This window comes from Pseudomyrmex gracilis, unplaced genomic scaffold (genome assembly GCF_002006095.1).
Source record: "Pseudomyrmex gracilis isolate BER0280 unplaced genomic scaffold, ASM200609v1 scaffold_220, whole genome shotgun sequence".
In the NCBI taxonomy this organism is placed as follows: Eukaryota; Metazoa; Arthropoda; class Insecta; order Hymenoptera; family Formicidae; genus Pseudomyrmex; species Pseudomyrmex gracilis.
The window spans coordinates 166,370-189,519 of NW_018020804.1; the positions used below are offsets into that span (position 1 = coordinate 166,370).

The 23,150-nt window shown below is 42.3% G+C and overlaps 8 protein-coding genes across 11 annotated transcripts in view; 3 read left to right on the forward strand and 5 right to left on the reverse strand.

Annotated features, from left to right (window-relative positions):
- The window catches only part of LOC109858714 (serine/arginine repetitive matrix protein 1), a 10,415-nt gene extending 6,377 nt beyond the window's left edge, over positions 1-4,038 (reverse strand). Inside the window, exons 1-3 of the mRNA XM_020436232.1 lie at positions 3,421-4,038; positions 1,892-2,107; positions 961-1,746 (exon numbers count right to left, since the gene is read on the reverse strand). Coding sequence (XP_020291821.1) covers positions 961-1,743 — 783 coding nt within the window. The 5' untranslated portion in view covers positions 1,744-1,746; positions 1,892-2,107; positions 3,421-4,038. The remainder of the gene's footprint in view (positions 1-960; positions 1,747-1,891; positions 2,108-3,420) is intronic.
- An 807-nt stretch (positions 4,039-4,845) lies between these two features.
- LOC109858713 (translocon-associated protein subunit alpha) lies at positions 4,846-6,952 on the reverse strand. 2 transcript variants are annotated; one of them, XM_020436231.1, is made up of 6 exons: positions 6,799-6,952; positions 6,556-6,667; positions 5,925-6,101; positions 5,557-5,816; positions 5,122-5,389; positions 4,846-4,986 (listed from the first exon to the last, which is right to left on the reverse strand). In XM_020436231.1, the coding sequence occupies exons 2-6, from the start codon at positions 6,617-6,619 to the stop codon at positions 4,913-4,915; spliced, it is 843 nt and encodes a 280-aa protein (XP_020291820.1). In that variant the 5' UTR covers positions 6,620-6,667; positions 6,799-6,952; the 3' UTR covers positions 4,846-4,912. The 2 variants fall into 2 exon arrangements, with proteins under 2 accessions (XP_020291820.1, XP_020291819.1); XM_020436230.1 differs by having other exon boundaries at positions 6,556-6,952.
- Positions 6,953-7,482: 530 nt separating this feature from the next.
- On the forward strand, positions 7,483-8,735 carry LOC109858704 (60S ribosomal protein L12). The gene is made up of 4 exons (XM_020436218.1): positions 7,483-7,659; positions 7,771-7,844; positions 7,970-8,367; positions 8,696-8,735. Exons 1-3 carry the CDS (start codon positions 7,623-7,625, stop codon positions 8,354-8,356), a joined length of 498 nt encoding a protein of 165 aa, XP_020291807.1. The 5' UTR covers positions 7,483-7,622; the 3' UTR covers positions 8,357-8,367; positions 8,696-8,735.
- A 1,155-nt stretch (positions 8,736-9,890) lies between these two features.
- Positions 9,891-11,111, reverse strand: LOC109858707 (derlin-1). Its single transcript, XM_020436223.1, has 2 exons — positions 10,486-11,111; positions 9,891-10,246 (listed from the first exon to the last, which is right to left on the reverse strand). The coding sequence occupies exons 1-2, from the start codon at positions 11,063-11,065 to the stop codon at positions 9,924-9,926; spliced, it is 903 nt and encodes a 300-aa protein (XP_020291812.1). The 5' UTR covers positions 11,066-11,111; the 3' UTR covers positions 9,891-9,923.
- A 75-nt stretch (positions 11,112-11,186) lies between these two features.
- Positions 11,187-12,712, forward strand: LOC109858708 (N-terminal Xaa-Pro-Lys N-methyltransferase 1). The gene is made up of 5 exons (XM_020436224.1): positions 11,187-11,437; positions 11,544-11,805; positions 11,924-12,110; positions 12,202-12,310; positions 12,417-12,712. Exons 2-5 carry the CDS (start codon positions 11,638-11,640, stop codon positions 12,670-12,672), a joined length of 720 nt encoding a protein of 239 aa, XP_020291813.1. The 5' UTR covers positions 11,187-11,437; positions 11,544-11,637; the 3' UTR covers positions 12,673-12,712.
- Positions 12,713-12,722: 10 nt separating this feature from the next.
- On the reverse strand, positions 12,723-15,464 carry LOC109858706 (heparan sulfate 2-O-sulfotransferase 1-like). 2 transcript variants are annotated; one of them, XM_020436221.1, is made up of 8 exons: positions 15,103-15,464; positions 14,737-14,978; positions 14,464-14,561; positions 13,731-13,869; positions 13,565-13,662; positions 13,295-13,452; positions 13,011-13,197; positions 12,723-12,934 (listed from the first exon to the last, which is right to left on the reverse strand). In XM_020436221.1, exons 1-8 carry the CDS (start codon positions 15,218-15,220, stop codon positions 12,865-12,867), a joined length of 1,110 nt encoding a protein of 369 aa, XP_020291810.1. In that variant the 5' UTR covers positions 15,221-15,464; the 3' UTR covers positions 12,723-12,864. The 2 variants fall into 2 exon arrangements, with proteins under 2 accessions (XP_020291810.1, XP_020291811.1); XM_020436222.1 differs by having other exon boundaries at positions 14,476-14,561; positions 15,103-15,462.
- A 108-nt stretch (positions 15,465-15,572) lies between these two features.
- On the reverse strand, positions 15,573-18,397 carry LOC109858705. 2 transcript variants are annotated; one of them, XM_020436220.1, is made up of 6 exons: positions 18,223-18,397; positions 17,715-17,840; positions 16,457-17,583; positions 16,177-16,348; positions 15,890-16,025; positions 15,573-15,783 (listed from the first exon to the last, which is right to left on the reverse strand). In XM_020436220.1, the coding sequence occupies exons 1-5, from the start codon at positions 18,367-18,369 to the stop codon at positions 15,909-15,911; spliced, it is 1,689 nt and encodes a 562-aa protein (XP_020291809.1). In that variant the 5' UTR covers positions 18,370-18,397; the 3' UTR covers positions 15,573-15,783; positions 15,890-15,908. The 2 variants fall into 2 exon arrangements, with proteins under 2 accessions (XP_020291809.1, XP_020291808.1); XM_020436219.1 differs by having other exon boundaries at positions 15,573-16,025.
- Positions 18,398-18,838: 441 nt separating this feature from the next.
- LOC109858723 (nuclear cap-binding protein subunit 1) lies at positions 18,839-23,038 on the forward strand. Its single transcript, XM_020436250.1, has 11 exons — positions 18,839-19,280; positions 19,399-19,867; positions 19,978-20,472; positions 20,591-20,762; positions 20,851-21,056; positions 21,170-21,273; positions 21,362-21,597; positions 21,698-21,876; positions 22,029-22,281; positions 22,424-22,537; positions 22,630-23,038. The coding sequence occupies exons 1-11, from the start codon at positions 19,241-19,243 to the stop codon at positions 22,741-22,743; spliced, it is 2,382 nt and encodes a 793-aa protein (XP_020291839.1). The 5' UTR covers positions 18,839-19,240; the 3' UTR covers positions 22,744-23,038.
- The last annotated feature ends 112 nt before the right edge of the window (positions 23,039-23,150 follow it).

The window sequence follows — 23,150 nt, forward strand, 5'->3', positions numbered from 1 at the left end:
TATATATATATATATATATATATACTGTCGCCTTTTAGAGCTGTAGTGTTCTATTCAATCAGTTCTCTGACATGAGTTACATGTGTCGTTGGAAAATCTCGACAAGCTGATTTTGTAAGTCGATAATTAAAGATAATTTTGTTAACATTTGTTGTTTCAATTTTCACAGAAATTCGGGAAATTAAGCAAATAAACAAATTTTCAAATTGTCCCGCTATTGAAATCAACCGCAAAGTTGACAAAAAACTTGACGGATATTTTTTTCCGGGAAAATCATTTGCTTCAAACTCTCTATCGCGATTTGTAAAAAGAAAAAAAAAACATATACGCGAAAAACTTTTCAAACTGATCCGTTGATGAAGTTTGAAAAAGTGGAAACGTAGAACACAGGACTCGATCGCGACGTGTAAAATATTTGTAATATAAATTTTCATGCATAAATTTATACGGAAACGCGCGCTACTTTGCGCAACATGTGGCGCACGTCCAGTGCGCGAAAATTCCAAAAAAAAAAAAAAAAAGAGATCAGGACACGGTTATTGTGTACAGAAGGGTGCACCATATCGTTCCGCTCCAAGAGAGATTTTTCTCTGAAATTTCTCTTCTGGCTGCTTCTACTAACGCGCGCCCAACTCTTTTGATCTCCTCCAGCAGCCCGAGATTGAAGGAAAACGGCGCGCGGTAGTAGGGACAACCCGGAGGAGAAATTTCCGAGAACTTCCCCTAAGAGCGGAACGATATGGTGCGCTCCTCCGTACAATACTCGCAACTCGTTTGTACAATACTTGTGTTAAACGTTTGAAATACCTACTCCAAAATGCTTCTTCTCTTCTTTCCCTCTCTCGTGCCCCGCGCACAGAATAATTCTCGTCCCGATCGCTCGAACGCGATCTCTCTAATAAAACTAACTCTAAGAAGAGAGAGAGAAAATGTTAACACAAAAAAAAAGTTTTATTTTACCAATGGGATCGGATCCGGTATTCGAGGATCTTCCGGCAGTCTGCTGTGCTTCTCTTTGCGACGAATTTTCGTTTCCTTTTCTTTGAGAGTTTTGTAATCCTTCTGATGACGCGGGGGCGGCTGCGGAACCGGCGGCGGTGTACGCGGACGCGGCAACGGCGGCGATCGCGGTCTCGCGCGCGGCAATGCTCGCGAACTCGACGCGGTCACTTCTTTGGGATGCGTTCTGGCTCCCCGAACCGGCGTGATCGATCTCGAACGCGAACGGGATAACGGAGCGACGCGTCGTCGTTCTTTCGGCGAACAAACGGAACACGATCTGTCGGAACACGTGCTACCGGTGCTCGGACTACGCGCGGCCGGTCGGCCGCCTCCTCTGTTGTGCTCGCGCGACGAACGATCGCGGGGCGATCGCGGACTTCTCGCCCGCGGTGATCGCGGACGCGGACTGTGAGGACTACGGGGTCTCGGACTTCTCGGACTTCTCGGATGATTTCTGCTGCTCGGCTCGCCGCTGCTCGTACCGCTCACATACAACTCCTTGTAACCGCTGTGACGCCATCTGTTCGGATCTCGCTCTTCGGCTTCCAACAGCTTCTTGTTCCAGTAGCTCGATTGCGACTCGCGCGCTTTTCGCATCACGCTGTCCAGTTCTTTTCTCTTGCTGGAACTCTCTCCCTGCGACGATCTCGATTGCGAAACGCTTGTGTCCATTCGCAGTCTGCTCGAACTGCTCCCGCTACCGCTCCCGCCTCTTCTTCTGTCGTAATCCCGGGATGACATTTTCTAACAAACAATTTTAAGCTCGCTTAAAATTCTCTCTCTCGTTTTTTCACAATCAAATAAACCAACTTTTTTTTTTTTTTATATATGCAAACATCGCCGTATCTATGGCACCAGATTGATTGATTGATTGAACACCAGAACTTACTGTGTGTGATTAAATTGCGGTCGACACAAGATTGGGAAGAACGCTGCGGCACAGACAGAAGATATACGAGACGAGAATCCAGAGATAGTTGCGTTGCGGACCGACGGCGCGGATATTGAATATTTTTTTTGCAACCTTAATATAAAGGATGCGCTTAACGCCAACCGCTACAAACGCGCCGAAAGACCACTTGGCAGAAGCTCCGTCCTGATCGGCCTAAGTGAAAAATTCTACATGTCACAAATCTGGTAGAAGCGCCGTTGAGAGATGAGAGACGGTTATAAAAGTTAGCATTTTTCTAAGTGCGTTCTGTATTTTTTTTTTTTTTTTTTTTTGATTCACGTAGATTCGATTTTTTGGTTTTTTGGTTTTTTGCGACAGTCCATATGTGTGTGTGATCTCTCTCCGTTGTGTGAGATACGTACAACGGGGGTTTTTTTTATTGTGCCTTACCGGAACGGCCACTCACCGCAACGCACGTCCAGAGATCCCATGCGTGCTGCGCGCGCGCGCACGTGCGAATTCGTTTTTACGACGACGACGACGACGACGAGGAGAGAGTTCGCGAGGAAATCCTCCTCTCTCTCTCTCTCTCTCTCTCGAAATTAGCGGCCCGCGCGCGCCGTTTTAGACCAGCGCGAAGAGAAACGGAATTCCCCGGATTTCCCCGCGCGCGCGTTTCCCCGATGAAACGTTGAACGATCGGACCGGCACTCGCGACCGATTATAATACACGGTGTTGTGTATTTTGAACGTCCGATTTCGAGAGAACGATCGAGACGTTCCCACCAGCCGGAGGAGAGAGTGTGAATCGGATTCACACTCTCGTCGTCGTGTTCCGGACACGCGAATCGGACGCGGTCGTCCTAGCGGCGCGTTGCGCCTCGCGGAAGAGGTCCCCGGGACACACATCGCCGGTACACCTCCTCGCAGTCACTTGCTAGTCGCGACGACGACGACGACGACGACGACTCGACTACGTATACAATCTTCTTGCGTCCCCGAATTTGGGGGACGGGAAAACACAGTCACCTTTTTTTTTTTTTTTTTTTGGAACGCGACCTTCGCGTGCCACAGTGCTGCGTCCGCATCCCTCGAGACGCGCGAACGACGACGACGACGACGACGATATCGCACGTGTCGAGGCGGTGACATCGTGTTTTTTTCGAGGATACCGGCGCGAGATCGCGACCGAATAGAGGCACGACCATGGGCACGACGAAACGTTTCGAGAGAGAGAGAACCGACCGAAGAGAGAGAGAGCACACGCGCGCGACCGCCGATAAACGCGTCCCCGCCCGCGCGTCAACCCCCTTCGCTTCTTCATCCCGCAAGAGCGAAGGTTGGCGGCGCCCGCTTTTATCTCTCATTACTCTCTCTCTTTCTCTCTCTCTCTCTTTTCTTTTCTCCCTTTCTCTCTCACTCGCGCGCGCACGTCCTCTCACTCTCACTCTCTCTCTCGCTCGCTCGCTTGCTCGTTCGCTCGCTCTCTCTCTTTCTCCCTCTCGCTCGCTCGTTCGCTCACTCACTCTCTCGCTCCCGCTTTGCTGCGCACCAGAGATTCCTCTCTCACTCCTTCTCTCTCACTCTAGTATCGATTCTTTTTTTTTTTTTCTTAATGTGACCCGTTGCGGTCACCGGAACTCCGGAAAAATTCGGACGTGTTCTCTCTCGGTTTTTTGGACGGCGCGCGATCGTCTGGACATATAGTATCGCCGACTTCTCTCGGCGGAAGCGCGACAAGACGTGTGTCCCGCGCGGGGAACAACATCACACAGGAGGAAGAACGACGTTCCCCCCGCGCTCGCGCGCGCAAACGATATTCGGTCGCACGGCAAACAGCACCAAAAAAAAATCAATCATCATCGCCCATCATCATCCATCATCTAAAAACAAGACGAATCTCTATCACGCGCGTCGCGGTTACGTCCCCCCGCGCTCAAAACGCGCTGAGGGGGGAGATAATATTGGCTTTCTTTTTTTTTTTTGTTTTTTGTTTTTTTTCTTTTTTCTCTTTCTGTACGCGGGAGCCCGCGTGCGAAAACGGACGGAACACTCACTTTTCTTCTCGCGCCCGAAACAACAGCCCGACAACTTGTGAAAATATAATGTCTGGCACACGACAATACTTCACTCTCGCGTGTGACGTTGTGACACGTTCGCCAGACGCAGTTCGCCATAAACTACTGTCACACCGGGAGCACAATACGCGTATACACGTATTATTTCCCTGCCTGTAAAACCGCGTCGATAACGTTGTACCGGTTGCGCGCGCGTCTTTCGGGCGCGGTTTACACGCGTTCGAAACGAAAGAGAAAGGGCGACTTGGGGGGAGATCGACCAATCGCGAGCGCTTCGGAGGGACGTCCTTAGCTGTGTTCCAAGATTCACTGCGAGCGCTAGAAGATCTATAGTTTACGTCACATATATTATACAATGGGTGCGTTCAGACAACTCAACGGTTGAGAGATCATCACTTATGATAGGACTACTTCTTCAAAATCTTATCGCGGTTCCAAAAGTATGATCCAATCCAGAAGTGATTGTCTCTCAACCGTTGAGTTGTCTGAACGCACCCAATTTTTTAGCAGCGTGCTGGCAGCAATTCTGAAACAGCTAGGGTACGTTCCAAAATCCTACCTTGGTTACTAAAATGCTATATCGAAACAAAATCGCTCGTTTGCTCGATTGGTTGATCGTTTCGCAAAAATTGTTTATCCGACAGCCAATCGCACGCCGCTCTTTCCGCAAGAACGGAAAATTACGCTCGAATTACGCTGGAAACTTCGCTGTGTGTGTGAACGAGTCAGAGATTGTCGGCTATTGTTTTTTTTTTTTTTACAAATTATTTTTTAATAATTAGTAGTTGACTTTTTGCACAATAAATTTCTTTCGCGCGCGCGTATCAGTTTTAAATAATATATTATACAGAGATAAATATATATATATATGTGTGTGTGTGTGTATATATATATATATATATATAAATTTATTGTGTGAATACACCCACAAACGTATACTTCAATCATCGGAACCAGCAGTCTTTCTTGCTTTCCTTTGTCGTGGACTTTGCTTTGGAGTTCTAGGAGATTTATCTGTAAACGCCACAATTTTTTTTCACTTCAGTTTTTCTTTTAAAAAAAACCATAAACTAGTTGATTTGCATTTTTTTTTTTTATTATATAGCTCGAGTACGCGATTATGAAATATTTTTGTCCGTTCGTACTCACTGATTCTATTGAGAGTTTCTTTTGGCAGCCAGTCGTAATCTACGTTATTGGGATTGGACGTGCCGATTTCTACGGTCGCTTTACGGGTGGTGGAAGAACGCGATTTTCGTCCGAGAGATGACAACAATTGCTGACCTCCCACGAGAATCAATATGACGCAAGCGGTGAGAAACACGTACAGGAAAATAGTTTCTCCGTCTAGACCGTCGTCAATCTCTATGATCTGCACGGTTTCGTTGAAGACCGCCTCGTTGTAAGAGACTCCGTTCTGCAAAAACAAATAATAATGATATTAATGACAAGCAAGTCAATAAATACCAACTTTCCGAGTTATCTTTCTCAAACACCTTATTTGAATCATCTCGTTCCACTCTATGTTTCAAATGTTGCATTTGAACAAAAAAAAAAAGATATATTATAATCTGACAAACATACCGTATCTCTGTAATTGAGATTGACATTCAAACCAAATGGTCTTCCGGCAAAGCTCTCGGATGGAATGAAGGAATACGCCAGCGTGGCTTCATGATTGGGTTTTACAACCTTATTAAACGTGAACGTAGAAAAATTCTGAATGTAAAAATTGAAATCCATCGCATAACGAAACGAAGCGTCTAAAGATTCCAAAACAAAATCATTTTCACCCTTGTTGGTAAATCCCACAAGAAACTCCACTATATTTCCAGCCGGCAATTCTGTAAAATTTATATTAGATATTGTAAAAAAAAAAAAAAAACCATCATAAATAAAATAACGCATATTCTCTAAACATTCCGTCGTGATAAAAAGTGTAATTAAAATACCAAGAGTGGACAATGTGTTGTAAACAGGCTTTGTAAAAAGTATTGTTGTATCCGCGTCGGTGGAGACATTATTTATTTCCTCTTCTGTTTCTTCATCAATTATTATATTACCTTCCTCACCTTCCACATCAACAATATCATCAATATTTTCTTCCTCTTGAGCATAAGCAGTAAATCCTGTCAAAAATAAAAACATATGTCAGAATGAGAATTTTTAATTTAAACTGAAAACTGTTTAATAGTTTCTCAATAAGTTTTGTTTAAAATGATAACGTGTGTGTGTGTGTGTAAAATAACATGTTTAAATCTCTCTAACTGGAATGTTAAATAGAAAAAAAAATAAATCAAAGGATTTTATTTGAAATAAAAATATTTTCAACAAACACACAGATTCTGATCATATATCAATAATCGCCTAAACAAGTAGACGTAAGAATCGGTATAACAGTTGGACGTGTTTGAAACACAAACTACTTCCAGCAGCTTTGCCAAAAATTGTTCAGTGAAAATATTTTCTTTCAACAATTGAACAAAGTAATTCGCGAATAGAAAACTCGTGTGTTTGCGCACATCCATGCGTTAATGTGTGTTTTAAATATTTGCAAGCATTGTTACAAATTGTGCACATTACCTCCGGTAGCCGCGAACGTGACTATCGACGCAACCAAAATTAAAAATATCCTAATTGTTCTCATTTTGAATAAATTTATATATCCGTTCTTCAACCGGACGGCCTTCTTCTTCTGTCGAAGACGAAAGAAACACACAGAAAAGCAAAAAACTAAATTACTTATCAAAGACACCGATTAAAAATGTACAGCAGCAATTTTTCATCACCTATCACATAAAGGTTTGCGATTTCGCTACTACTAACCAACTACTAACAGCACGGGATAACGTTTCGGCATAATGCGACGAGTATTGCCATCATTGATACCACGCTACATACATACGTGGAAGTACAACATGGTAACGTAATCGTCCACTTTCGTCAACGTGGAACGTGAAAGCCCGGACCCGGACGGGGTTGTTGGTTTCTGACGCAACTGGTGCAGTTCCAGGTGCGAAGAAAAAGAACAGACCTTTAAACCGGCTCGCTGGCGCAGACCCAGTCCGCAATAACCAATCGTCTTGCTCGACTCTCAAGAAATCCGACCAATGCGACAGGACATTGTGCAAACTTCGGCCTAAGCGATTGGGTGCGTTCAGACAACTCATCGGTTGAGAGATCATCACTTGTGATAGGATTATTCTTCAAAATCTGCTGTGGTTCCAAAAGTATGATCCAATCAGAAGTGATTATCTCTCAACCGTTGTGCAACTGTCGAGTTGTCTGAACGCACCCGTTGGGGTAAGATCTACCCTAAAGCCTATGTCACACTACGGATTGGGATTGAGATTGGATTGCAATTTGGCCAATCAGAGAGAAGATCACTAAACTTAGGATTGGTTTTCTTTCTTCTGATTGGTCAAATTTCAATCCGATCCAAATCCGTAGTGTGATATAGGCTTAAGTGCAATCACGATTCAGATCGCACTCTTCCCCCGCCACGCTCGTTCTTCTGCCTTCTTTTACGTTGCGAGCGGTTGCAGGGTCGTCCACGTTGGAAGACCGTTCCGTGTGGTTTTAGATAGTCACGCGTAATCAACTTTCATCCACGTTTTTTTCTATAAAAGTCCTCGGTGTAAACTACAAAAATGCCTCCTAAATTCGATCCCAATGAAATAAAGAAAGGTATTTTTTTTGGCATATTTTGTTCTTGGTTAGAGATATTGAAAACTTATATAGACATACAACCGGTGTGACTTCTTCGTAGCGTAATTAAAATTGTTCTTTGTTAAACAGTCTATCTGCGATGCGTTGGTGGCGAAGTAGGTGCTACCTCGTCTCTCGCTCCAAAAATTGGTCCTCTTGGATTGGTGAGTTGGGATGTTCAGAGTCAATAGAATAACTTGTACAACAGTGTGTGTTCCATTATCTTAACACACACACACACACACACACTTTTATATGCTACAAAACTAATTAAGTATTGACATTTCAGTCTCCCAAGAAGGTTGGTGACGACATCGCGAAGGCCACCAGTGATTGGAAAGGTCTAAAAATCACTGTTCAACTGACCATTCAAAACAGACAGGCGACAATTTCTGTCGTACCGTCAGCAGCCTCTCTGATAATCAAAGCTCTGAAAGAACCACCTAGGGATCGCAAGAGACAAAAGAATATCAAACACAGCGGCAATTTGACATTCGACGACATTGTTTCTATTGCTCGCGCAATGAGACCGAGATCCATGTCGCGAACTCTCAGCGGCACGGTTAAAGAGATTCTGGGAACGTGTCAGTCGGTCGGCTGCACGGTAGAAGGCAGACCGCCTCACGATCTAATAGACGACATCAATGGAGGAGAGTTAGAAGTTCCCGAGGAATAAGTTTTTTTTAGGTGGGTATAGAGCCCTTTGATCACACTTCTTTCATTTTTGACAGAAGAAATATTTAAGATTATTGATTCAAGAGCTATCGTGTGTCATTTAATTTTAATTAATAAAATGTGTCAAAATAAAAAGTGTTATCTTTGGGCTCTTGGTAGGGGTTGGCATCCCATCCACCTGTTTTGCATTAACATTATTAATATTGTTACATGCAAGCAGGCATCTGGCCACTGAGGAGACAAACCTCAATAAAAAATCATGTGCTTCAATATCGTATCGCGACAGAAACATTTTGTACATATCAAGGATTCTATTCCTGTTTTTTTTTTTTTTTTACAGACCTTTGTAAGGAGCGGAAAATAAAACAAATTTAAACATATGTGTTGTTTTTTTCTCAACCTCATGTTGTGTGTGCATATGTATTTGTTTGTTTATATTATCCCAACTAGATTTAGATTAAAAATTAGAAAGTTCTTCGCGTGTGTTCGAATCTTTCGACAAATAAAAAGATTCGAGATTGTCACTCGATCAAAATTTATCAATATTCCATTTACAATATATTAACATATTATATGCCAAAGTTTACGCGATGTTTTAGTTGCGTAATTCTACGTTGCAATAATTATTATAAACTATGTTATGTATGTACGTATATATAAATAATTATATATATATGTGTACACACATTGTTAAATTATAAAGATGTTATATATATTTAAATGGACTTGCCATTCACACGCTTCACTTGCGTGACGAGGATACTCTGTTGTTTACACATACATACTCACACACACACATATATACATCGTAACTGTACACATTAATATACATACGTTGCGTGTTATAATTATTGTAAAAAAAACTTACAAATTTTATAATTAAAACCGCTTCATATTATAATACAGAGCTTTTGAAGAAACTCAAGTGAAAGATGAAAATTACCCGCGGAGAAATTTGTTTTTCTTTTTTTATTATCACAATAAATTAAACACACACTCCACATGCGTCAATACCATTCTTTTAGCTCTGATTGGTCCAGCAGTTTACTTCGATCTCGGTTGTTTGAGACAACTTTGTTTTGCAAATCTTTCAATTGCAATTTCTAATAACGTACATATTATAATTGAAATTAATTAAAAAACCACATTTCCGGAGACATTTGAGAAACGAATGCTAATACACAAACGCATCAACACGGACCGACACACACGCGTACAAATTAGAAGATGATGTTGATATTAACCCTGGAACACACACACACACGCGGGATCTGTCGGAGATCCTCCGCGCTTGCACTCCTTTATCTCTTTTCGCGTCAAAAATTTTGTTTCAATTTGCAAAACTAAAACCTAAAATCGTTACAACCGATTTCGGTTATCCGGTGTTTCGGATTTTCGATGTTTAAAAATTTCAAATGAAAAATCAATCGCGCAGATTTCCGGGACAAAAAAAAAAGAAAAAAAGGAATGTCTATTCCAGAGTTAATTACAAATTCTAAAAAATATATATATATAATAAAGAAAACTTTCTCGTATAAATTTATTTTTGCGCAAGCAAGCTTGCTTTATTATTGACCTAATACATGACCCCTTCCCCAATTGTGTCCTCCAAATATATTTCTCCCATGAGCATTTTGCTGCTCTCCGGGTCTGTAAACAGGCGCGGAACCAAATGAACGAACTCCGCTTCGTTGAGGTGGGAAAAATCTTTCGAGTATCTTCGGAGTATTGAGCAATTCTATACCGCCAAGTTCCTGAGGATACTTGAATTTTAAGAATACATAGAGATGCCCAACCAAAATCCCAAACAATTCCATAATCCCACCTCCGGCAATAAGCAAATTAACTCCAAACAAAACCCACGGCAGATACATGGCTTTAAACTGTGTGCCTGTCAACAAAGTAAGTTTACATAAATAAATTGTTTATTAAAAATAAACATGTGAACAATTTTTATGTTGCACAAATGCGTTAAATGCTAACTGTTTGAAAGTTTTGAATAATTTATTTCACCCGACTGTGCACATCGCAAGCAGCCAGAGTAAACTAATCATCATTTGCTCGTCTCGTACAAGTTTGCAGAAACAAAAAAAAACAAAAAACAAAAACAAAAAAAAAACAAGTACGTACCAAACCAAAAATTTACAGTGGCATCTTTGTTCAGCTGACACCATACATACAACACACTCAGCACCATGGGATCCATGAGTAAAGAGAAGTCGCCGATGACACCGATGATGACGCAGCATATCCAATTGAACAACAGAAGGAAGCAATAATCCGCGGGTTTACCATTGTACTCCCCGCGTTCTAATCTCAGCGAGTAATTGTAAAGAAAGTAACAGTTGATCAGGAAGTGAAATCCCGACGATGGATTGAGCGGATAGAAGAATACGCTGGTAACCGCTCTCCAGATCTCGAATTTGTTTATAAATCGATCGGGCCACAATATCAACAAATGCGGACTCAAGATTCCAAATCTGCCGAGCAACGTGAACAATCCGGTGCACAATAACCAATATCTCGTGAATATCGGCAACGAATTAAACCAGTCGCTTAGATCTGACATCTTTCCACGTTGCTCGCCGTGTTTTGTGTTGTTATCTGACTGACTGGTCAACTGGTGGCGGGTGGCAAACTTGGCAAGTTTGCTGCTGACTTTTGTGACCACGGGATGGGAAAAAATACAAGGTGTGACGCGTTGCGGCATCTGTCCACGAGATGCGACAACGGAACACGACGAGTGACGAGTCACGCGGTAGCCAATCAACGTCTTGTTTTTTTTTTTGACAATATATTATTTTTTTGGAAAAGCGAGACGTTGATTGGCCGCGTCGTCTGTTGCAGCGCGACGAGAGTCGTCCACGTTTCCGCGAGCAGAACCTACGTGGATATATCTAGATTGCGATAAAAACAAGAAACAAACTTCACAATGGCGGGACCAATCAGAAGTGGGGATGGGTCTGTGATTACGGAGTGTAGCTCCGTAGCTCTCGCGTCTCTCTAGACGTCTCGCCGCAAAAGCACCCACCCGGACGCGATTTAAATCCCTCAATCGATTGCGACCGGCAGGAATTGCAAAGTAACATTTTTTTAGATTGTTTTCTTTTTTTACATCAAATTTTTCTACGTACAAGTGACCAACATGTGTAATCGTTTTTTTGCTAAAAACTAATTGCTCTTTCCAGGATACGCACACTCACGTTTATTACTGCAAAAAGAATGCCAGGTCTGTGAACGGTCGTGCGATTGATTGCGTGAGGAGCGGCGAAACGTTGCAAAATGCAGGAACAACAATGCGACACGTGCCGGGAAGACGAGTTCTATACCGCGGCCGCCAAGTATTGGGATCGCATTCCGCCCACGATAAACGGAATGCTGGGAGGTTTCGGTTTCATCTCGCATTCGGACATAAGAGGATCCAGGATCTTCCTGAGGTCGATCTTCGAGGTAAACATCCTTGTAACCTTGTTCGCGAGAGATGGGTGAAAAAAAAATTAAATTAAAAAATGAATCTTTTGTTTACGACGCGAAAACGAAACAAAAACGTGCTGCCGACTTGTTTCAGTTGCAAGATCCACCTTCCAAGTCATTTGCCTTGGACTGCGGTGCTGGTATAGGAAGAGTTACCAAAAATTTACTGATAAAACACTTCGCGCGCGTGGATCTCGTCGAACAAAATCCCAAGTTCCTGGAAGTGGCCAAGATCGCTTTGGAGAATCATTCTTCAAAAGTCAATCAGTATTATGCTATTGGTAATTTGTTTAATTGCTGCAACCTAACCACAAGTTTAAAAGACAGCCGAGATCGTGTGTGTATTTTGTTATAAAATTTTGTTTCTTCAAGGTTTGCAAAACTTTTGTCCTGTGGAAAACAAATACGACCTTATATGGTGCCAATGGGTGTTGGGACATCTGCAAGATGACGACTTGATAACATTTTTTCAAAGATGCTTGTAAGTTCCTCCCCAAGCTGGGGGTTTTGTCTTGCTTTGAAAGCAGAAGGTATTCGGTGTTTCTTTCTGTATCTTCTGTTAATAATAAAAATTTGCCAACTTGCAGATCGGGTTTAAAAGACAACGGTGTGCTTGTAGTAAAGGAAAATATTACAAAGTCGAGCAATTTAGAAATTGATTCCGAAGACTCGTCCGTAACAAGATCGATGAAAGGTTTGCGCAGTTTGTTCGATAAAGCCAATCTTGTTTGCATCAAAGAGAAGCAGGAGAAGAACTTTCCGCACGGTTTATATCCGGTTTACATGTTTGCCCTTAGACAAAGAAACAAAGGCAATAATAACAAAGAAGCCAACGACACGTAATGTTAAACAAATTGAAAACTAACTAGCTTTTCATTAATTTATTTTTTTTTTTTGGACGTTCTTAAGCAAAAAAAAAAAAAAAAAAGATTTATACCTTAGTTTTTATTTATTGGATATCGTCTCTGTGTTGTTTTTCGTTCGAAAAATTTGCGACGATTAGACGAGAGAAACTTTTTATATATTGGACAATTTTTATATATTGTGATATGTGTAGAAAATAAATAAACTAAGCAATTTGTCCTTGGTGGCTATTTTAAAACTTCTATTAAAAAAAGTAATGATTTGTTTGTTTTTTTTTTTATTATTATTATTATTATTTTGGCCTTATCTTTTCGTACATAAAACGTTGATTTGCGTCTTGGGGGGAAGCGTTTATGAGACGTTTCTTCACAGCGTGAAATTGCTCCAAAGCAAAGTTGTACAATTCGTTTTCCATCTTCCACACAACCGAATGTTGAATCTTGTCTACCGTCTCGGGTAACGGATCGAGTTTTTGGGTGGTTTGTCGCAAGTGCGATTTGTTATCTACAATTAGACAAGAAAAAAAAAAAATACAAGAATTTGTCTCGTACGACTCGATAGCGCGGTACAACAGATTGAAGATCTCTCTCTCTGTACTAACTGTGCAAGAACAAGTTGTGTCCTCCTTTGAAAAATTGCGGCAGTACGCTCTCCAACACTTCCACAAAATCATTCAATTCCTCCGTAATGCCGATTAGGAAGTAGTGTCTTTGCAAATTTCGTTTGGCTTCCTCCAACGCCCAGCTATTGCCAACTTTCCTTCAAGAGTTTTGATCAAGATCAAACGGATTGCGAAAACAACAATTGTTTGTTTCCGGTAATTCTTTTTTTTATGAAATTTTTTGAGAGAAAATCAAAAGGGAGAATTTACCAACAAGCCGGATCGTGGCCGCAGAGAAATGGGATTTGAAGCCACATGTTATTGAGATTACAGTCGGGCTGGCCGATCTTTATGCACTCGTCAAATGTCTGGAAGATCAAAAAGTTCTCCTGTTAGAGATAAAATAAATTTATTTCCCATATCTTTTCACACGTACCTTCGTGTCTCCGTGTTTCCTTCTCGTGAGATGTGGTCTAAAATTATCTCCGTATCTCAAAAAGTAATAGTAAGATACAAATCGGTCTAACGGCTTTCTTAATAAATTTATATACAAAGGTGTGCGGTTAACACCAAATCTGCAATATACAAAAATACGTTGGTAAAAAAAAAAAAAAAAACTATCACGTCTTAGGAAATAAAATAAGGCCTTGTTTTGGCCTTGTTTATGCGGGTAATAACTGTTTAATTTATACCGGAATTGGTACAGTTCAACTATAGGATTTCAATGCTTCTGTTATATTCTGTTATGCTTATGTTAATAAACAGAAATATTAAAATCTTAGGCCCGCATAAACCAGGCCTAAGTGTCACTACTTTCAAGGAAGAAACAATATAAAAAAAAAACTTTGCTTCTTGTTCTCATCATTTAACATAATATTGCTTCAGTGTCTAAGTTAAATCCTTGTTGTTAGTAATTAAAAAATATTTATAAATGGGACAAATGGTAATGATGGGTGTTCACCTAAAATTCCTTAATTATTCTGGAAACCCACACGTGATAATAAAATAATAAAAATCTCCAAAAAAAAGTCAAAATGCTATTTCTACACTTTTGGATTAGTGATGGACATGCAAGACAAATGTCGTGCGTGTGTGTTACGTGTGTGTATGTGTGTGTGTGTGTCTACATGCGTGTCTTTCATCTTTGATGAAAATAAAAAAAATCTCACTTCGGTACCCACTTCTCAAAATTTAAAAACGCCATATGTCCGTGGTAAAATGCTGGCTTTATGGCATTCCAGTTTGTTATGTTGTTTGCAAATTGAACCTGCATTTTTACACTTATATCAATGATTCATGAAAAAAAAAAAAAACATCAAGCGCACGAAGTCGCGTTTCATCAACAACGTTATTTGTAAGATACAAATTATTGCATAAATGTACAGAGTCATCACAATATACTTGAAAAAATTTGACGAGACAGTAAGCGTATTCATAGGAACCTGATTTGCGAGAGTTAGAGTGTGCATGTTATTGGTCACGTTGATGTGCAACACGTGGTACTTGTTCTGCTTGCACAGATCGTAAACCAATCCCATGAAACTGGTGGAAGCGGTCTTCGGTACCCTGTTGTATATCACGACAATGTTGTTCTCCGTTACGTCCGGTACGTAATTCGAGATAACTCGCGAATCGGCGCGCGCCTCGTTCTTCGCGTCGACTCGCGCCCGCACAACGGCATCGTCTGGAAGAAACGATTCACCCAATCGTTAATCTCATCTGTGATAACATACATACGTTATCAAGAAATATAAATATTAAACATCAAAAGGAAGGGTTAGGTTTGTCAATTGCGAACGATCACGTACGCATAAGTTTGTAATTTTTCTGCAGCTCGGACACCTGAAGCTGCAGATAAATCGTCACCAAGCTGAGAACGACGAACGCCAATATCCATGGCATGAACGGCCGATTTCTCAGTATCATCTTACATCGTCGCACGGACCATAACCGTCACTTGTACCGGCTGCCGCTCGGGAGCCAGCCACGATCCGGGAATGAGACGCGGCCGGTGATCCGCCGATTGTCTCGCTCTCTTCGAACGTCAATCACCTCCACCTCGACAATCTCTCGTGTCAACTTAACGCCCTAAACTGGGTGCGAATCGGTTTGTGCTTTTGTTATAGGTTACGACGTTGACTCACATCAAGTCAACGATCTCCCGCCATGTTTTACGAAGGGTAGTGTCCACTGGAGGGGTAGCAGCGGCGCTCTTACACATGTGCACACGCACGCACACACACACAAAGATGTGTCCAGAGGCCGCGCGGAAAATCGAAACGTCTATGTACAAAACTGCTTTATATTGAACTCAGAAATACAAAACGATGAATCCTGCTGGTACATGAGATTGACTTACAGTTCTACAGAAATGTACATGTATTTGTCATCTATAATACATCTTTCTCTCTCTCTCTCTCTCTCTCGGCGCGCTATATCACAAGTCAGTCGATTCGACGTTACATCCGTACACTATTATTCGTATTAAGCTAGCCACATATAAATCAATTTACAAATTATTGATCAATCAATTAAATTCTAAGTTATAAGTTATAATTATCAATTAATCAATTTTATAAATTAATTTATACACACATTTTTCATTCAGCGCGCATTAAATCGGCGTAACGACGTCGTGCATCGCGTACCTCCAAGTCCAAGCCCTCGCCACCTCCTCGAACTTCTCGCGATCGTTCACGTACATGTCTCCGAGTTCGGGTTCCATACAGACCTGGTTGCGCCAGAGATCACAGACGTTAGAGATAATTCAAAAAGTGGCAAAAGTTGTTGTCAGTCTCAACAACAAACATTGTTTACAAATGTTTTTTTCAAAAATTATACGAAGATGATTTTTAGAGGGAGAAGAAAACACACACACTCACTTGGCAATACGGATCTGTGAGCAGACTTTGCACACTGATGAGAACTTTAGCTATGGTCAGAGCCAACGACCAGTTGTGATGTATCGAGTCTATGCCGACGTCCCCATGTCTGGACACGTTCGGGTGGAATATCTTGGTCAGAAACCTGACCACCGGAGGACACATGGGATAGCTGAAAGAAAAAGAAAACAAAAACGAAACAGAGAAATTGCACGACGGAGGGAAAGAGAAATTAATTTTGCCCAATAGAAATCTTGCAAATCTTTCTCCTCATGTGTACCTGAATGGTACTTGCAGATGTAGATAAAACAATCCGCCTTCGTACGGACTTCCAACCGGTCCCGTGATGGTTGCCTGCCAGTGACAACACATGTGATCGAGCGGCATGGCTTCGATTCCCTCGGGCGGATCGATTCTCAAACTCTTCAGTTCGCTGCGCAATCTGTTCCTACGCCAGGAATTCTCCTCCATTCTCGGCAGTCTCGATCGCAGAGAGGTTTGCGCGAGACAAGTGCGACACGGAGCCGAGGACGCGAGATAGTCGTACACCTTGTACCAGTTTTTAACGCGGCCGATGGGTTTGTACAACGGCCAGCGTAGTTTCACGTGTTGTTTCCACTGAAGCTGCGTCACGTGCGTCGACAGCAATCCGCACCAGCGTCGGCAAACGTTCGCCGCCGACCACAGACTGATGTCGTCCAGATGAGAGAAGATGGCGAGCAACACTTCGGGCGGCAATCTGTCCACAAGACCCGGCTCGTTGATGGGCTCGTGCTCGATGTGTCTGTGATTCGACAGTATCTCCAGTCGGTCCGACAAGTTGTATTGCCGCGACGACGACGACGACGACGACGGGTCAATCGAGTCGTCGTGCACCCTGTAGTTCCAATGATACTGCGCGGCGTTCTCGGCACGTTCGTTGGCACTCCGACCGTTGTCGCGAGCCAACGGAAACGCTTCTGGCAAAACGTTCCGCACATCGTCATCCATCGTATCCTGATGCGCGTTACGAGCTTGCGCGTTTTGATCACTGCCGTTGTTGGAGCAATTCTGATGACAGCCACTTCTACTTCGACACATCATACTCTGCAGATCGAGATTCATATCCCGAGGAGCCGCCGACGCGTTCCGCATGAACGCGACTACGCATTTGTCCAGAGAATTGCCACCGGAATTGCTCTGAAGCCCGTGATAGTTGCACTGAGGCGTTACGTTTTGATACTGCGCGCACGATCTGCGTTGAGATACGTTCGCGTTATTGTGACCCGAGGGCAAGTTTTGCTGAGCGTTCGGAACGTTAGGATTGAGACTCTGCGGAGAATTTTGTTGCTGCTGACTGGTTCTTCTTTCGTGATTGTAGAAGAGATCGGTCGGCTCGTCGTTGCCCGAATCTTCGTCGTCTGTTTTCTTTTCAGATACGACAAGAAAATTTATGTTAACAATAAATAACAATTATGTACATGGCGGTTGTAAATTGTTGTAACAATAAATAAATAGCAGAATTTGTGATAAAATTTGACGATACAATTTTATTATACCTCGCTAAAAATTGGAACCTGCAGCAAATCCACATCGTTGGGAAATAAAAATGCGTGACAGGTTGCGCAGACCGGTTCTTCAAAACAGGGACCGTAATAACCGTTGCAGATGTAACAGGCTGTTGTCTGCAAATTGAGTTCACGAATGTAACAATCACGGAATAGACCCAGGAGACTGAAGATAATAAATTTTTACGCGTTGCAAAAATTATTCTAATCATTATAAATAAATTAATAAGACCACGGTGTGTGTTTTACAAGATACAACGGGAGTGGCAACTATAAGATCAGCTTGACAGATGACAACAAATATTGTACATATATAAATTTCCTCAAGTTAATATAAAATTCTTGTTTCTTTTTGCAAGAAATGTGCATAAACAATGCGTATCTCTCTCTCTCTCTCTACGTGAGAAATCGCGGACGACGACGATTGGTTGAGGTGCAACAATATCGTTACATGATCTGAAACGAACGAGAACCGAGAAATAGAAATCGTCAAACTTACGGAAAACTGAAATTCCGGACATGGAATGTATTCGACCGATTCGGCGAACTCGTCGTCCAAATTCAGGTTGAAGCTGAAATCTCCATTTTCATTTATTTTGTCGCTATTGCCGTTTTGCGAGCAGTCAACTATCTTGTCGCCAGCCATTTTGCATCAAGCTGCGGGCACAGACGGCGGAGAGGACTAAAGAGCGGACTCACTTGTCTCGGGGTGGTTGCCAATGCGCACCACCTATGAACGTTGAGCTGGCTTAAGGCCTGTGTCACACTGCGGATTGGGATTGGAGATTGGATTGGAAATTTGACCAATCAGAAGAGAAACAAACCCAATCCTAAGTTTGCTGATCCTTCGCTCTGATTGGCCAATCTCAATCCCAATCCGTGGTGTGACGTAGGGTGCGTTCAGACAACTCGACGGTTGCACAACGGTTGAGAGATAATCACTTCTGATTGGATCATACTTTTGGAACCGCATCAGATTTTGAAAATAGTCCTATCATAAGTGACGATCTCTCAACCGTTGAGTTGTCTGAACGCACCCATAGGTTCTATATAGGCCCATGTGGTGCGCGCTCTCAATCTTCTCTCCATAGTTCCAGTTTTGTATGTTGTGCTCATGTAGGAAAGTGGTGTTGCATCAGCCGTACCGGTTGAATGTGCGTAGTTACGCTTAGATATTTTTGGACAATTTACGGTGTTTTTACACCGACTTCTTCAGTTTATCAGTGTTTTAACGAACATACAACTCCGTGGCTTGTACCCAAACCACGGTTTAGGACTTGTGTTACGATTCCTATAGACTTAGAATGGCGTATGGACTATCTTGAAACGGTCCTTTGAGCCATATATGCACCAAACCAAACCGTGCTCATGTAGGACGTGTACGTCTAAAGGTTAGAATTTCATGTATATGTGTTGTTCCAGAGACGACGACGTGTGTCCAAGAGTAGAAAGATTTAAAGAGCAGAGCGAGGGTATTTTATGCTCACGAGTGTTGTGAATCGCCTCGCATCGCCAACATGAGCCGCAGAAGAGCGCACGAGGAGGACGATGGCTACGGTAACTATCGACAAAATTCTGGCAAAAGATCGATTCGAATTGTCTGAGAATTGCAAATCGTTTGTTTGTTACATATTTTTTTTTTTTTACGCTTGTTACATATCTTCACCTTCTCCAGAACGAACGTACAAGAAACGTCGAAGGGTGTCCGAGAATCAGGAAATCGAGGATCGCCTCGAGGTTCTCATTCTGCGAGTTGGCGAAAAATCTACGTCGTCTCTGGAAAGCAATCTCGAGGGTCTGGCTTCCGTGCTGGAAGCCGATCTTGGATTGTTCCGGGGCAAGATCCTTCGCATTCTGACGGATTGCGCCATCAAGATGCCCGAGAAGTGCACAATCTACACAACTCTCGTCGGATTGTTGAACGCGAAGAACTTCAACTTTGGCGGCGAGTTTGTCGATTACATGGTGAAAAATTTTAAGGATTCATTGAAAGCGTGCAAGTGGGACACGGCCAGATATTCTCTCAGATTTCTGGCCGATTTGGTCAACTGTCACGTATTGTCTTGCGGCTCGCTTATGCAACTGTTCGACAATATGCTGGACGCCGCGAACGAGGACGGTGTGCCGCAAGTCAGACGCGACTGGTGCGTAACGCGCGCTCTTCTTTTTTCCCCACGGAAAAATTGTTACACGATTACGTAAAAAAATATAAATAAATTACTCAATAATCGTTTAGATAATTAATTATTTACAGGTATGTTTACGCCGTTCTGTCAACACTGCCGTGGGTTGGGAGAGAATTGTACGAGAAGAAGGAACAGGAACTAGATCACTTAATGGTTACGATAGAAGTATTTTTGAACAAACGCAACAAGAAGCATCAACCCGCGTTGAGGGTCTGGTCGAGCGACACGCCCCATCCGCAGGAGGAATATCTAGACTGCTTGTGGGCCCAAGTGCGCAAATTGCGCCAAGATAACTGGGCGGAAAAGCATATTCCGCGACCGTATCTCGCGTTCGATTCGATTCTGTGCGAGGCGTTGCAACACAATCTGCCACCTCTGATGCCGCCCCCGCATCACGAGTCTTATTCTTACCCGTTGCCAACCGTTGTATTTCGTATGTTCGATTACACCGATTGTCCGGCCGAAGGTCCGTTGCTTCCAGGGAGCCACGCAATCGAGAGATTCCTGATCGAGGAGCACTTGCGTCAAATCATCAACAACTACTTCTTCGAGAGAAAGGATTGGTAATTTTTTTTTCACCTCTCCCCCGGCGTTTGCAAAAGATTTTTTTTTTTTTTTTTACAATTGTTCACGTTTGCGAGTTACAGCAATGTGATGTAAAGAATGTGTGTTCTATCGCAGCGCTGTGCAGCTACTGAACTTCCCGTTCAAGGCCAAGATCCCTTTGGATTACTGCATAGTCGAGGTGATCTTCGGCGAATTGTTCAGACTGCCGACTCCGAAGCATCTCGAGATCTGTTACGGCTCCATTCTGATAGAACTTTGCAAGTTGCAACCTTCAACTATGCCGCAGGTTCGGAGAGAACATACCAGAGAGAGATACCGTATCGTTGCGCTTGACAATTAAAGAATCTTTAAATTAATCCAATTATTGCGTACAGGTTCTGGCACAAGCAACGGAGATTCTGTTTCGTCGCATAGACAGCATGGCGGCCACCGCTTTCGATCGTTTCGTATGGTGGTTCGCGTATCATCTGAGCAACTTTCAGTTCCGTTGGTCGTGGGAGGACTGGGACTCGTGTCTGCAACGAGATTCCGAACACCCGAGACCCAAATTTATCAGAGAGGTTTTGCTTAAATCGTTGAGGTCAGTAGTAGTTGTTCTACAAAATCTTGTTCGCGCGGAACCGGTTGATGTCGAAGAGCGCCTTGGTCGTTAAAGATAAAATTACAACAAAAATATATTCTTTACGTTTCTAGACTGTCGTATTTTCAAAGGATTCGAGACATGATGCCGGATACTTATGTAGACCTACTTCCGGCGCCTCCCGAGCCAGTGTACAAATACACATCCGAGGGTGCTAGTAAGTATAAACACGATCAAACACCAAAAACAGGTTCCAAGTGTTAAATTGTAAGTTGAGATGTCTTATCTGGCGTGTGTTCTTCGAGGTTCGCTTCCTGGCACATCCGTGGCGCACGAACTCGTAATGTCGATCAGACGTAAGTGCACTCCGGAAGAAGTGCTCAACGTATTGAACACATTGCCGGGTCCAAGGGAGAACGAAGAGGCGAACAATTACAATCCTCTGAAAATCGACGTCTTTGTGCAAACCTTGTTGAATCTTGGCTCGAAGAGTTTCAGTCACAGTTTCGCGGCCATAGTTAAGTTTCATTACGTTTTCAAGGTGAGACCTTAATAATTGTACACACACGTTGTTGCGCTCGCAACTCGAAAACAAACGTTTTCCGCACGTTTATATATATATAAATTTTGTGTGTTCGCAGGTTCTTGCTGAAACGGAAGAGGCGCAGATATGCATATTGAGAAACATGTACGCGTTGTGGAAGAATCACTATCAAATGATGGTGGTGCTGACGGACAAGTTCCTGAAGACTGGCATTATCGAGTGTAGCGCGATTGCCAACTGGATATTTTCCAAAGAAATGGCATCGGAGTTCACGAAGTCAGTTTGTTTTGTCGGTTCTATCATCTCGCTCGCTGGAGCTTTTGTCTCGTTTTGTTCAGAATATCAGCTTGATGATGTTGTACACTACCAGGAAAGGTAGCCGCTTACTCGTGATGCAATTTTGATTTTTTTTTTTTTTTGGTTTTCAGATTGTACATCTGGGAAATATTACATCTGACGATACGCAAGATGAACAAACACGTGACGAAACTTAGCACGGAATTGTCCGAGGCCAGAGAGAAACTTAGACGAGCGGAGAGTAGATCGGGCACGTCTTCGGACGAGGAGGACAACAACAAGGATAAGAGGGAAAGGCCGTCGGAAGACGTGGTGGAGCGGATGGAGGAGAAATTGGAAGCCGCCCAATCTGATCAAAAAAATCTGTTTCTGATTATATTCCAGGTAGAAACTTTTCTTTTCGTTCAAGATAAATTGCATATTTTTTTTTGTTATACAACGCAGAATTTTCAAAGACTTCATCTTGCACACACGTGGGATTCGCATTGTTTTATTGTGTTAATCTGGTTTTTTCTGACACACACAGCGGTTTATAATGATTCTTTCTGAACATTTGGTTCGCTGCGATACCGATGGAATTGACTACAACACGCATTGGTACAAGTGGACCATAGGAAGACTGCAACAAGTGTTTTTATCCGTGAGTGATACTTCACCGAGAGATATATATACATTCTACTCTTACGTGATTTCACTTTTTATTAAAAATGTCTAATTTGTGTGTGTTCGCAGCATCAAGAACAAGTACAAAAATATTCCTCGACGTTGGAGACTTTGCTCTTCACTCCGGACTTGGACCCTCACATTTTGGACGTGTTCCATCAGTTCGTGTCGTTACGAGCGTGAAATTTGTGTAGATTTAAAAGAATACAATTCACACTTATTTTATTATCTCCAATTACATTCATCACATAAGAATTATAAACTACGACTACACATAGATCGCATCCTTTTGGTGAAAATACTTCGTATTTTTAAAAACGACACAAAATACGTTTTTGCTCGGTTCACGTCAGGCAAAAAAAACTTTTGTGCTGTGTTAAACAATAAAAAGTTTTCAACTTCCTTCTCGATCGAAATATCATGCGAAATATGTAAAAAATATATTCTGTTTAAATATATATATATATATATATATACACACGCACTTTGTATTTAAATAATTTTTTGTGTCTCTGGATTTTTGTATCATGGCTCACGTTTTACGCATATCCCAATACTTTGTACTTTTATTTTTTATTACGTTTAATTTT

Coding starts and splice junctions, on each gene's coding strand:
- LOC109858723 (XM_020436250.1), top strand. CDS start 19,241: ATGAGCCGCAGAAGAGCGCACGAGGAGGACGATGGCTACG. Junction 20,763..20,850: donor AACCTTCAACTATGCCGCAG/GTTCGGAGAGAA, acceptor TATTGCGTACAG/GTTCTGGCACAAGCAACGGA. Junction 21,274..21,361: donor ATACACATCCGAGGGTGCTA/GTAAGTATAAAC, acceptor GTGTTCTTCGAG/GTTCGCTTCCTGGCACATCC.
- LOC109858705 (XM_020436220.1), bottom strand. CDS start 18,369: ATGGCTGGCGACAAGATAGTTGACTGCTCGCAAAACGGCAATAGCGAC. Junction 17,841..18,222: donor GTCCGGAATTTCAGTTTTCC/GTAAGTTTGACG, acceptor CTCAATTTGCAG/ACAACAGCCTGTTACATCTG. Junction 17,584..17,714: donor AGGTTCCAATTTTTAGCGAG/GTATAATAAAAT, acceptor GTATCTGAAAAG/AAAACAGACGACGAAGATTC.
- LOC109858707 (XM_020436223.1), bottom strand. CDS start 11,065: ATGCCGCAACGCGTCACACCTTGTATTTTTTCCCATCCCGTGGTCACA. Junction 10,247..10,485: donor CACTGTAAATTTTTGGTTTG/GTACGTACTTGT, acceptor CTTTGTTGACAG/GCACACAGTTTAAAGCCATG.
- LOC109858704 (XM_020436218.1), top strand. CDS start 7,623: ATGCCTCCTAAATTCGATCCCAATGAAATAAAGAAAG. Junction 7,660..7,770: donor TCCCAATGAAATAAAGAAAG/GTATTTTTTTTG, acceptor TTTGTTAAACAG/TCTATCTGCGATGCGTTGGT. Junction 7,845..7,969: donor AAATTGGTCCTCTTGGATTG/GTGAGTTGGGAT, acceptor TTGACATTTCAG/TCTCCCAAGAAGGTTGGTGA.
- LOC109858706 (XM_020436221.1), bottom strand. CDS start 15,220: ATGATACTGAGAAATCGGCCGTTCATGCCATGGATATTGGCGTTCGTC. Junction 14,979..15,102: donor GAAAAATTACAAACTTATGC/GTACGTGATCGT, acceptor CGTTTCTTCCAG/ACGATGCCGTTGTGCGGGCG. Junction 14,562..14,736: donor CTCTAACTCTCGCAAATCAG/GTTCCTATGAAT, acceptor GTAAAAATGCAG/GTTCAATTTGCAAACAACAT.
- LOC109858713 (XM_020436231.1), bottom strand. CDS start 6,619: ATGAGAACAATTAGGATATTTTTAATTTTGGTTGCGTCGATAGTCACG. Junction 5,817..5,924: donor CAACACATTGTCCACTCTTG/GTATTTTAATTA, acceptor TAAATTTTACAG/AATTGCCGGCTGGAAATATA. Junction 5,390..5,556: donor ATCTCAATTACAGAGATACG/GTATGTTTGTCA, acceptor TTGTTTTTGCAG/AACGGAGTCTCTTACAACGA.
- LOC109858708 (XM_020436224.1), top strand. CDS start 11,638: ATGCAGGAACAACAATGCGACACGTGCCGGGAAGACGAGTTCTATACC. Junction 12,111..12,201: donor CAATCAGTATTATGCTATTG/GTAATTTGTTTA, acceptor TGTTTCTTCAAG/GTTTGCAAAACTTTTGTCCT. Junction 12,311..12,416: donor ACATTTTTTCAAAGATGCTT/GTAAGTTCCTCC, acceptor GCCAACTTGCAG/ATCGGGTTTAAAAGACAACG.